Source organism: Amphiprion ocellaris, chromosome 21 (genome assembly GCF_022539595.1).
Source record: "Amphiprion ocellaris isolate individual 3 ecotype Okinawa chromosome 21, ASM2253959v1, whole genome shotgun sequence".
Lineage (NCBI taxonomy): Eukaryota > Metazoa > Chordata > Actinopteri > Pomacentridae > Amphiprion > Amphiprion ocellaris.
Window position 1 is genome coordinate 8,697,674 of NC_072786.1, and position 13,360 is coordinate 8,711,033.

General features: G+C 39.8%; 1 protein-coding gene across 5 annotated transcripts in view; it reads left to right on the forward strand.

Moving 5' to 3' along the window:
- dock4b (dedicator of cytokinesis 4b) overlaps positions 1-13,360 on the forward strand; it is a 135,447-nt gene that overhangs the window by 76,300 nt on the left and 45,787 nt on the right. For all 5 annotated transcript variants that reach the window (XM_023262540.3, XM_023262548.3, XM_023262561.3 and 2 more), the window contains exons 16-24: positions 563-669; positions 2,163-2,316; positions 3,939-4,036; positions 4,212-4,295; positions 6,232-6,332; positions 7,285-7,366; positions 8,365-8,535; positions 11,295-11,487; positions 12,115-12,251. In XM_023262540.3, the coding sequence (XP_023118308.2) occupies positions 563-669; positions 2,163-2,316; positions 3,939-4,036; positions 4,212-4,295; positions 6,232-6,332; positions 7,285-7,366; positions 8,365-8,535; positions 11,295-11,487; positions 12,115-12,251 (1,127 nt within the window). The remainder of the gene's footprint in view (positions 1-562; positions 670-2,162; positions 2,317-3,938; positions 4,037-4,211; positions 4,296-6,231; positions 6,333-7,284; positions 7,367-8,364; positions 8,536-11,294; positions 11,488-12,114; positions 12,252-13,360) is intronic.

The window sequence follows — 13,360 nt, forward strand, 5'->3', positions numbered from 1 at the left end:
ACTTTCCCACCATTGGATTAATAAAGACATATGCTAACTTGTATTCAACAATAGTGAATCAGTGTTAGTTTCCACATTTTCCATTATGTTTTTTACACTTAAAGATCTTATGTGTGTCACAGGGGCTTCATCAAATATTCAAAATGCTGATGCTGAATATTTCAAACGGGTATTGTTAACATAAGTGTTTACATGGACTAACGGTGGTGTTCTTCCCGGTCTTTTTGCTATTTATTGTGCTCACACTGCTCGCAGAAATGTGCATCTCGGCACAGATTTGCTCTTCTGCAGAGCACAAGATACACAACATTCCACTCCTCAGCACCATAAGTGGTCAAAAACGGCTCACAGTAACTTTAAAACCCAAGAAGAGTCAAGAAGGCTTTTCAGTTTGAAAACGAGCGCAGCTAACTGAAAAGAGTTCCACTTTTTCAACTTATTTATACCGCTTTTAAGTGAAAAGCGGAACTTGTGTTCTATATATATAATTGTTTGTTTTGTTGCAGCCTGTGTTGGTCTATTTTGGATATCAATATCACGTACATGTGTTGTTGTTTGACAGCTAAAGACAAGGGAGAGAAGAAACTGTTTGGCTACTCCTTTGTTCCTCTGATGCAGGAGGATGGCAGGACTCTGCCAGATGGCACCCATGAGCTCATTATCCATAAGGTAAGACCTGCTCACCCTCATTCACTACCGAGAAACACGGAGTCCAATTCAATGTGTCCTTGGCAGGATATTTGTTTTTGGCATATGTACAGTGCTCAGACATTGCACTGCAGGAATAGTCATCTTGGTATGTTATTCAGTCCAAGATTAAGCCTGAAGAAAACTGCCGTTTAAAAAGAATAAATGAAGCAAGCTTTCTCTGAACAGAAAAACAAAGAAGGCTCGCTCTGTTCATTAGTGAATAGTAGATCCTTGACACAGGTGTTGCTGAGGGTACTTTGGATGGGATTACACCTCGTGTATGATTACATGAATCATTCCCCCTAAATGGCAAAATGCACTCATCATCTTATCATAGTGTTTGATGCCACTGGCTCACAAACAGCTCACATCACTCCATTATGGGCCGATGGGCCAATGAGTAATGGCCACTTACGTAACATTGTCGAGTGAGTGTTGGTGTCTTTTTGCTTGTGCATGTGTCACAAACAGTCTGTACTCGGCTTTATTTAGCTCGGCCTTTATGTCCATTTTCTGCACTTTAAGAGACTCACACTCATCTTCTCACACATTTAGGATTGGACACATCAAAAGTCTAAAGCAAATAAAATGACCTTTATCCGCAGTTTAAAGCTACTGCAATGCTGTCTTGGGTGTAATTCAGAATAATTGCAGACTACATGCTTTTCCTCAGCTGCAGGCGAAGGGTGTGTACATAAACCTCCGGCTCTGTGGAAGAGAGAGAAACACCAAGTGCATTTTATTGGCAGTAAGAAAGAACAGTTACCAAAAATCGGATTATTTATTTTGTGGTTGTCTACAGTTTATTTCAGCAATCTATAAAAGCAAAAAAATCCTGTTTTCATTGTCATCTTTTCCTGGCAGGTTGTGAGATTTAGTGTTACCAAACCCCAAACCTGAACCTGCCAGTTTTTTTGTTGTTTTTTTTTTTTTTTGCAGACAGCTTTCTTAGCCTTGTGTGTTCCCAGCGTTCCCACTGATGGGGTAAAGGCCCATTCTAATGCCAGATGGAAGTTGCTGAAAAGCTCAATGAAACTGGCATGGCCTAGTTTCTCCTCAGACCCAAAATAGACACGGAAGAATCAGTCCAGACTGAGTTGTAGCTTTGGAGCTGAACCGGCCTCAGCTGTGCATTAAGGCTGCACATTAAATCCCACAAATAACACAATCTTATTATTGGCTTCTGCATTTTTATCATTCCAACAGGCTGAATGTTTGCCAACAAGGTTTTCAACTTGAGTGTTAATCTCTCTGGCTTGACTAATCAGCGGAATCCACCCAAAATTTATGTCATAGTCCAGAAATGTGCTTTGATACAGTAACTAGAAATCACATCCTTGTTCTTTCTGTTGACAAACTGGCATTTAAAACTGTGAATGCAGCATTATTTCAACATTTTGATGATGTTACTTTGCTCTACACAGCGTCTACAGTGCCAGTTTACAGAAATACTTGCTCTCTTTTCCTTCCAGTGTGAGGAGAACACCAGCTTGGCCGACTGCTCGCGCTACCTGAAGCAGCCGTTCTCCAAGGCCAACCTGCCGTCTAACAATCAGACGCTGAAAGGCACCAAGGAGTCTTTCTGGATCACCAGCTTCCTCTGCTCCACCAAGCTCACACAAAATGGTAAACCAGACTCAGGCGTTGACATCTTTTGGCCTCTCGCCCGCCGAGCTGTTTTGGCTCCTATGCTTGTACACATTTTTAATTGGAGTTAGCATTTGCAGTGCTCCGCTATCTGCTCCGGTGTGCCTTTACAGTTCAGGAAGTAGAGCATAGCACAAACATTTCCAAAGATTGTGATCAGCACTTTAAAAAGGTTGCAGACAGTGCTAAGATGCCATATGTTTGAAGTCTCTTCCCTAAAGCTCATCTTTATGTAACAATATTACATATTCACACATTCTTCTATGACAATAATCCCTTATGTGCCTTAAAATGGTTTTGATGTAACTCTGCACATTTAACTCCTTTAGAGAGGGCAGATCTATGAATATGTAAATTAGCCTCACCTCTATCTCCACCCACTGCCTGCTGTTACCTTAAAACCTCTTTATGCAGCACAACTGGCAGTTATAATAATGGAATAATTTTGCAATATGTGTTCAAGCCAGAGTCTGATACTGATGAACAAATTATGCAGGGTCACCTACACATTAATGCATCAGAATGCTGTATTTTGTGTATTCCACAGTGCAACATTAGAATGTAAAGACTTCGTCTATGCATTACAGGCTCAAGCTGACAGATTGATTCCTTAGGTTTGTTACGTATGAAACCCTTAGTCAGTGTTTTTGAATCTGTCATCACTACACTGCAGTTCCAAGAAAGAAATGCTGCATATTTCATTCATGGTGCATTTTCTGGCAATAAAAAGGCACCACATTGGCATGTTAAAAACTTGATTTACCTCAGATCGGGTCATTAAGGAACAAAATACACAGCGAGAGACGGGTCCAAGTGTATGGACAGCCTCCAATCTGTAGATAAACTAGTAATCTCTCTGAAGTTCATGTGCAGAGTGAGATGTGACGCCTCATTTAAAAACGTATTATCCAATAATGAACATAAATAGAAATATGAGCAGGACTGTCACTTGTGCTTTCAAACTTCACCAGACTCTTATCACTGTTCTGCCAGGCAACAGTATTTTATGAACTTAAAAAAACACTGAATGGATTTTTGCCTCATTAAGCAGATGGTTGAATATATAAACATAAAAGCTACAGGCACAATTTACTTGCAAAAGGCTGCTAATTTCCTGAATAAATTTGATATTGTTGTTGCTGAATTGATTATAGAAATATGGCAGAGCTTTTGTGATGAAAAAAAATATTTGACACATATTCTGAGACAGACATAATAATAAACACACACACACAAATTTAAAAGTTGCAAAAAGACATGGTTCAAATTAAATCCAAATAGACAGCTAAGAGACTTTCTTCCTGAGGCTAATGTTTTATTCATGCATACGTCTGGGGACTCTGGCTCAGGAAAATGACTTTTTATCTTCTTTATCCCGCCGCACTTGAAAATGTCATCATTTGTTTAGATTCTTTGGAGTTTTTAGGCTGTAATTGAAGGGTGCGATGATGCTTTCTGATCCGAGGTACATTGCTCTCCTAATTCTCTGTTTCTTTACAAACAAACAAGCGATGTGTCTTGATCTGTTCTGCTTGTCTCTGCTGTTTTTTTCTAAGTCCCACTGTATCTCTCCGCATCTCCGTCTCTTTGCCTCCTCCCAGGCGATATGCTGGACCTGTTGAAGTGGCGAGCCCACCCCGAGCGCATCAACGACAGCCTCTCCAAGCTGAAGGAGATCGATGGCTCGGAGATTGTCAAAGTAGGCAATCAGATTCTCGGCCTTGAATTGCTTTTCTGGAGTTTATCGAGTGTTTCTGATTTGATTTCAGTCCACGTTTGTGTTAACTTCAAGCTGAAAGAATGTCAAACACTCACAGCTCAGGTTAATTTGATTCTGCAGCTCTGTGCTGAACTCCTCTTACTTCTTTTTCCAGTTTCTTCAGGACACCCTGGATACTCTTTTTGGTATTCTGGATGAAAGCTCCCAGAGATATGGACTCAAGGTGTTTGATTCACTGGTAAGCACATTATCCTAATGGTTCGGTCTTTCCATGGATCTTATTTTTTGTGTGTTTCCTTCACACATCTGATAACGTTCGTGCAGCGAGAGCAGAAAGCCGAACTGCTGGAGGAGGATCTGGTGATGTAACGCTTCAGAGCCTGTTGAACCAATCTCTCTCTGGTCATGCTGCACTGAGCTGATAGTACGAGACCAGAGATCGATCTCTCTCTCTCTCTCTCTCTTTCTATCTCTACTAGTGTGTCTCTCTCCCTCTACATCGGTCTCACACTGACAAATGAACACACTTTCTGCTCTCAGTGTGGTGTTATCAATGATGAAAAGGTCTAGTGAACCGCTGCAAGCCATCAAGTTTGCTTTTTGTGGTTTTTGAGATCAGTCCAGCAAGTTGGACGAGTGGACTTTTGTGGTTTGGACAAATTCAGTTCAGTGTACAACAACCTCCATATAAGAGAGACATGAAGTAAAAGGAAGAAGTAACATGTTAAGCTGGTTTTAGCTGTAAATATCTGTTTTCCTCTTTCTTTAGAGTTTCTTAGAACCTTTTTTTGTATTTTACCACAAGTCAGAAAGAAATTAAACTGATTAAATTAGCAACAAACCAGATCGCTTTCCGCTTTCCTGGCAGTCAAATACAAAACCATTAACACTTCTGAGGAAAGAAGAGAGTCAAAGGAAGCTTCTGATTTGTTTTCTGGCTAATAGCAGTAGCATTAGCAACATGGCAACAGTCCAAAGCAAGAAAAAAGCATCCCAAGAGAATCTCAGTTTGAAATAGGAAACCCTGATCTCAGTGCTGTGATAAAGGAAGAGTAAAACTGTCAGTTGTAATAATAAATATGATGATGTTGAACTAGTAGAAATCGTGCCAACTGAATGTCTGTTTTGAACCCTGTTAAATCCCGCAGCTCTCTCCTTTGAGCGAATGTCCGTCCGAGGATCATTTTTATTTTGACTTGAACTTTACCTTCTTTGCTTCTTCTTGCATTTCCACAGTTATTTCTGTTCTTGTAGCCGTTTTGCAGGGTGATTTCAGACCTGAATGCAGACAAAATTGCACAGTAAAAACAAGGCTTAATATCTAATTGAATCGTTCTATAGCCATTATATTGTGGAGTCAACACTTTAACCCTCTGAACCCTGAGCAGTTTGTGGTTGTTTTTTTTTTTTTTGGCTCCTGTCACATTTTTACTCACTCTGGGCTCATTTTCACCTCAATAAAAAGTCCTGCACCTCTATGAAAATATAATAACCACAGATAAAAGTCAACAGAACTTTTTTTCAAGTGTCCACAAGTGTTACTACTTGAAAAATAGTGACTCTTACTGTAGATATTTTAGTTGGTTTCAATACTTGCCTATGCTCGGTCATAACACTGCCTGCAGTTCAGCCTAAAAGTTTTTAAATTGATGATTGTTAATCACAGCTGTATCACTAATAGCTTCACTGTTGCACTAAGGAGCACAGAATTTTTTTTTTTTTTTTTACAGAATTCTGTGAATGCAGGGAGTTTATTTTTGGCACTTTTTTTTTTACACGAGTTACTTAGACTAAATGATATCTGATTAATGGAACAGCATGTCACAGCTGAGTAGTTCAGGGACCGTTTGTTTTTGTCTTTCAAAGACAACATACCAAATGGTTTTAGATTTTATCAGAAAAGCCCAGTATCTTTGAGAAATGTGTATAAAATCTTGTTGATTTGATGGATTGCTGTAGCCGTAAAAAAGTTTAAATATTGCATTCACTATAAAAATCAATAAAGAACTGGAACAAGCTGATGCAGAATATATATTTAGTGCCACACAGTGTCGAATAAGATGATGTTATTCAACCATAAAGCTCTGAAAGCAGAAAAAAATGTAAACTGTTGTTCAAGGGCAACTGAGTGAGCTTCCTAAAGCTAAAATTATGTCTGTCCTGTTTATTTCTAGGTCCATATCATCAACCTCCTCCAGGACAGTAAATTCCAGCACTTCAAACCCGTCATGGACACCTACATCGAGAGCCACTTTGCTGGAGCTTTGTCCTACAGGTACATGACGTTTCAGCCTTCACTTCTTCTTACGCATGTTGGCTGTTGAAAGCAGCACCTTGAGCACACAATACCGCAGCTTTGCCCACATATTGTATTCTAATAACACCTCACAGGGGCAGGGAGAAGGAACCTACGTCAATGCTGAGAGGCAGCTCTGCTCAGCTTCCAGTTAGTCACAAGAGCGAATAAAATGCCTCTGGTGCCCCCTGGCTGAAGAAAAGTGAATTATAAAACAGTGCCGGCTTTTGCCTCCTAACTTCTCATTTCTGCTTCCGTCCATCACACACATACAGAGACGCTTAGACACACATATTCACAATCTGCTGTTGTCACCGGCTGACTGCTTCACACTCTCTGTACCTGCTAAGACACCAGTGCTGTCTTCTGCTGGCTTCATTTCAGTTGTTGCATGCACATACACACACCGTGCTGCCACATTCATCTGCTTTAAACCCTTTTACCTGAGTGTCACAACTTAATTAACTCACTAAATCAGAGAGTGTGTGATGATTTTTCCTTATTATAGCTATTTTTGGTTCTTAATAGGAAGGTAAGATGTCATGAAGTCCTGATTAAAATGAGAAAATCCTCTCATGTAGTCATTTCTTTTTACTGTATCAGTCATGGATGAAGATGATCTTACTTGAATTTAATATCCAACTTGTAGAATTCAAAATGCAGGAAAAAAAAACAAACTTGTTGCTTGGAATTATTTATTGCATTTGTTGAGTGCAACATTTAGATCAAGTGGATTGAAGAAATAGATGAAATAATGTTATCTGATTTAAACATTTTGCAAAGGATTGTTGCCTTTTTAAACACAGCATTGCCTCATCTTTACTTGCCAAATCCAGTGGGGGAAGCCATGCAGTGAGAGGTAAATGGCAATACTGTGTGTGTGTGTGTGTGTGTGTGTGTGTGTGTGTGTGTGTGTGTGTGTCTTCTCCAGGGACCTGATCAAAGTGCTGAAGTGGTACGTGGACCGCATTGTTGATGCAGAGCATCAGGATCACATACAGCAGGTGCTCAAGGTGAGGCGCACACAACGACAAGCAGAGCCATGTTTTCCGACCGCACATTCCCGCATTCAGCTGTTTTTTATAGATGCGCACTCACCAAAATTTCTAGGGACAATTACACAATCCACACAGATGCATCCAGAAATACAAACAAACAAACTCGCTGCCACTTCTGCTAATTTATCTCCCCATCAGCAGTGAACACATCGTGCCACCGTTCGTTATTCCCCTCCTCTGTCTATTACGCTGCATGCAGTTTTAATCAGCAGAAATGCAGGGCCCGTGGTGCTGGGAATCCACATCACATTCTCCTAATGAGTCATGCAGATACACTGTCAGTGGAGCACATTGCAGCTTCTAAACTGTGGTTTTCCATTTATCATTCACAGAATACATTCTGCACCAGGAGTAAATGCTCGGCTGCCGTGCCGTAAATAATAAATAAGTGATACACCGCAGTCGTGGTTGCAGGGTTTCCATGTAGAAATGATCTATAGAACATTTACAGACAGCTTTAATTGTGTAACAGCCATGCGGCTTTGTGATATTTTTCAGGAATTTTTTTTTTACAGACAGCAGGTTATTGTTAAAGCCCTATAATACAAAACTGAAGCTAAAGACTATTTAAATTATGCTACATTTATTGAATACAGGGATTTTTCTACCTATTTAGTTAATAGACTTGTGTACAAAGGCCGCAAGTAATTACTTTTTCAACTTTAAAGGCTGAGGTGAAGTCTGAGGATGAAACCTGAGCAGCAAAAGCAGCAGATTCTCACAATTGTGCATCTATAAAAATAAACATTCTGCAGTCGTGATTAATAAAGGATGAGTCAGTTTTCAGACTTGTTGTTAGAACTGTCTTTTCATCAGGACTTCGAGTCAAACAACTTTCAATTAAAATACCTCAGTGCAAAGATTAATATTGCCTTTTTCTTTGACTACAGTGGACTTGCTGTGCTTTTTCACTACACAATAAATGCTTAATATCTGTTCTTTCTGTCCTCCAGGCCAGTGAGTACATCTTCAAGTACATTATCCAATCTCGCCGGCTCTTTTCTCTGGCGACGGGAGGCCAGAATGAGGAGGAGTTCAGAGTCTGCATCCACGAGCTCTTCATGTCCCTCCGATTCTTCCTCTCGCAGGAAAACAAAGGCACCAGTCCCGTCGCACAGACACAGGTGTGTAATTATGTTCTGTTTGTGTGCAACATCTGCAACAAGCACGAGCACGTCAAGCGTGCGTTTCTGTGTGCATATATGTGAATGTGTACCTCTAACTCTGTTGGTACTCGTGCACCACATCGTGTTTTCTTTCTCAAGGGCTCCTGGTAGTGCAGCTGTGATAGGTGAGAAATTGGCTGTAATTGAATTTCACGCTGCCGGAGGGTCTGGAGTCGGAATAGGAGTTTGTGCGGCAGCTTTTCCTTTTCCGGTGGGAGGTCTGCACAGCAGGGCAGCCGCCTTCACTGATTTCAAACAAGACCAAAACAAACAAGCTAAAGACGGCAGAGATAATTCCAATTACACAGCAGAAACAGATGCCTGTGTGGTTGTATCTTTGCGCATTTGAAATAACTATATATTTGCCTTTGTGGTACATGTGTGTGCATCTGTGTCCATTTGAACCTTTGACTTCTTTATACATGATAATCCATTTAACTTCTGCTGAACATGTGTTGTCTTGTCATATTTGAACAATTATCACAATTAAATCATTAGACTGACAGAAAGAGTTATCAGAACCAGAAATCCTGTTCTCTTTAGTCACGTTTATTGATTTTGCAATACTTTCTCCTCTCTTTGATGCTGCTAGAATCCTATTTTTAGAGTAGAATTCCAGTTGTGTCCAGTTCATGCAGTCTGAAAAGCTCTGTTTCATCCCTCCACTGACTTCTGATCTGGTTTAATCTGTATTCTCAACACAACAATAGCTGTGGGAGGATGCAGGTCAGGCTAATGCTAATCCCCGTTAATCTGTCACATGTGGCGCACACACTGGCCAAGAGACACAATTACACACACACAAGCACATTAACAGCAAAATCATATACAAACAAGCATAATTAAGTAGGAATTCCTGCATAGATGGACTTTGGCTTGAGGAACAGGTGATTTATACCGGATTTCTCAGCCTTTTTATGTTCCAACTATGTACAAAGCAGTTAGAGAGTCACAAGTTGGCAAGTGAATACCATTTTGGTGAAAATTTTCCCCATTTTTATCTTTTAAAATCTATTTGATGTTATAACAAAGTTAAAATGCGGTAATCATGAAGAAAATCTTTATTTATTTTTCAAAAAATTTAAATAAATAAAATGGAAACAAAGTACCCACAGGTGTTACCAATACTGGGGAAAAATGGTGACTCTACATACTGTAGATATTTTACTACGTAACTTTTTAATTAATTTCCATATTTGTCTCCTCTTCTGCTTTGTGAAGACACAGCCTGCAGTTCAACCCAGTCCCCGAATTTTTGTAACGTCCTTGTTGTTTGTAGCTCAGTCATTAATGACATCATGGACTTCCAAATTCTTAGTTCTTTTTATAGAATTTGATTATTACAAACTGTTTATTTTTAGCAAATAACATATGTAGACTAAAGGGATTTTAAAGAAAAGTCCCAATTTTAAGCTTAGATTTGGATAATTTCGCAGCACATTACAAAAGAGTAGCTCAAGGACTGTTGGGAATTTTAAAAATTAGATTTTTTTTTTTTTTTAACAGCTTCCTGCTTAATAGTAAAATTTTGGCAATTCTTATTTAAAGGTAATATGTCTTTTAAGACTTTAGATGGTTCATTTATCATTCTGACTGTCCAACAAAAAAACTCTTAGTTACTACCAGAGAGCTGATGTAATTTTCAGCTCGATCTGGTCCCTTGTCGCTCCATCTAAACAGGTAATTTCTCAAAAAGCACGTCTTTGACAGTGAAACAAGGTGTTGCCGAAAAACAGCTTCTATCTTCTGCCGGGCTTTCTTGGAAAAGAAAAATGAAGGTGTAGAGAGAAAAAGAGACACAGTGACACACTGCTCGAGAGTTTTGTAATCTTCATCTTTCAACTATGAAATGAGAATCTGACAGAACTCGACAGGAAGAAAGATCCTCCGACAGCGAGCCGTGAACAGGTGACGGACAGCAATCCCAGCGGTCCTTCACTTTAATCCACATAATCCCCGTCTGCCAGAGTTCCAACCAAATCCAGTCCAGGGCAGTGCTTCAGGGCAGAATCCTAAATATTTACTTTGGTTTTTCAGAAATCTATAATCACAGAAGGATAAATGAGGTTATGGTTGCTTATTCTTACAGGATTTGTGTCATGAACTCTCTAAAGCTCCCATTTGTCACTGCTGAGCTTTACCCTTTGAGCTTCACAGCACCTTCATATCACAATGAGAATGGAAGCTCCTCATCAGATTAAACGTTGCACTCCTGTTAGAAAGATTCATGGAAACAAAGCCAGAACGGTGTTTATCACGGAGTGAGTCATTTCAGACTAGATTTTGTCATTAAATAAATAAACTGTGTAAATTTGGACAAGTTTGGAGTCAGTTTCAAAGAAGTTTTTTTTAATTGTATGAAAATTTTAGTAATTTTGAACACAATTCTGACTTATTTTGCATAGACTGTCATTTTAGACAAGTAATTTAGGACCGGTGTTTGTCATCTTAAACAAATTTTGACTCACTTTGGATATTTGTTTTGCCATTTTACATAAGTTATGTGACACATTTTGTGTGCTGATTTAGAGAAAGATGTAGATAAAATGCAGATAAAATTATAAAGCATATTCACATCCTAAAATGCCCTCTGCAGTATAATTTGACTGGTTTTGGCTGCTCAGTAAGGTGTTTCCTTCGGGAGAGAATTTATTTGGATGATAAACGATGGTGCCTGTTTTGATTTCGCCTCCATATGATCCTTTCTTTCTGCCCAGGCGGTGTTCCTGCGAACGTTCCCGGCAATTTACGGCGAGCTGCTGAAGATCTTCACCGTGCGGGAGGTGGCCGGGTTCGTCAGGGAGACACTGGGCAGCCTGCCGACCGCCGTCCACGCCGACTGCCCCCTGGAGGCCATCAAACTGCAGTGCATCGCCAAAACTGTGGAGAGCCAGCTTTACATTAACCCAGGTGAAGATACACTCACACAAACACATGCACTAGTTTGAAATGTGTCCCTAATTATCACTTGAAGACATGCTGAAAACCCGGGGCAGGAGGATTTGTGAGAATACACAAAAAAGGCATTAGGAGCACAGGGCACACAGGAAAACAAACAGGTTTGAAGAGGCAGATTCGTGCACAAAATACAGAAAATGATCAATAATACTTTGTCTTGCGGTTTGTACAAACAGGCTATTAGTCTTTGTTTGCTTGTGTACTCCTACGATGCAGTCATCTGAGAACACACCTTAATTAATAGTTAACCTACAGTGAGCCCAACTCCATGTCGTTCAATAGTTCTTAATAAAGGCTTTGCGCTGAAGAAAATGACTGTGTCAGTGTTTTATTTCCAGCATGCTCCCAACAGGGAGCAAGAAACACATCCCTCATCCAAATCACATTAATGCTTCGCGAGGAATTACATTAGGTACACTTAATAATATTTAAGAAGCAACGTGTGAGCATGAAAGCAAAGCAGAAAGCCGTGGCCCCGTGAAATAAAAATGAAAATTGTTCCTGTTTTCTTTTACCTCTTAGTGTTTTCCTTTCATGTGGCATTATGCGTTTGATGTGTGACAGCCGTTTGTGTTGCAGAATCACGATGCATCCTGCTGCCGGTGGTGCTGCGAGTCCTCCAGGCCCACATGCAGGAGCAGAGAGACCTGGTCATGTGCGCTCGCATCCTCACCAGTATGCTTTCTCTGATCAAGAAGGAGGAAAACGGCAGCGCGGTGAGCAATGCACGGAAAACTGAGCACCGTTATGCAAATCCTCTGAACCCCAAAGACCACCAGCAGGTTTCAAAACACATGCTGTCTGTAAAAAAAAAAAAAAAAAAGCCAAAATCACAATTTTTCCGAGCCAGTAGCTGTAAAAATAGAAAGACTTGAATGTTTAGCTGTCTGATGGTTTGCAAAAACCACAATCTGTAAAAAACAAATAATTCTGCACTCCTTTGCACAACTGTGAGGCCATTACTGACTCAGCTGCGACCAACACTTCGGTGCCCAAAATTCTGAGACTTTTTGGATAAACTGCAGGATGTGTTTACACAAAGCAGATAGGAGACAAATATGGAAACACATTAAAAACAAGTCATGAAATATCTATAGTATGTACAGTCACAGTACAGTACAGCATACAGCTATACAACTACAGTGCACAAAAGATATTTTTTAGTTCTCTTTCCTTCTTGTTATGGTTGTGCTGTTTCCATATGGCTACAGGACTTTATATTACAGAAGAAAAATTAACCCACACTGAATAAAACTGTCACAGGAGCAATATTTCCTAGAAACTACTTGGGGTCCAGAGGGGTGAAGAAGTAGTTCAGCATTTTGGGAAATATACTGCCTGGCTGATATAGCTGTATAGTAGATATGAAGCTGTAAGGGTGTAGCTACTTACCTGAGATTATCAGAATTTAGCAAAGTTAATCTAAAAGCATTTGTAAAGCTCTCAAATAAGTACACTGTATCCTGATTGTATAAAGAGCTTGTATTATGCTTTTAAAGTTTTTATCCCCTTTCCCTCAGTGCATTATTTAAGTGCTTTTTTGTGCAACTCTGCAAACTTGCAAAGTCCACACCTAAGGGAGTTTTCACCTCCACAGAAAACTCTTTTCTGCTACTTACCTGCCTCAAGCACTTTATTTAAAGTCCAGGCTTTTCTTCCATTACTTATTTACTTCACCATATAGCACATTTTCGTACCTCACCTCTGTTGATCCGGCTGACCGATCAGAGCTTTTCAGGATACAGAAGCTCCGGCAGAAAGCAAGAAGAGGTGCAACAGCAAGATTATTATTTTTTTAAAAAACATTAAAGCATATAGGTAAAGT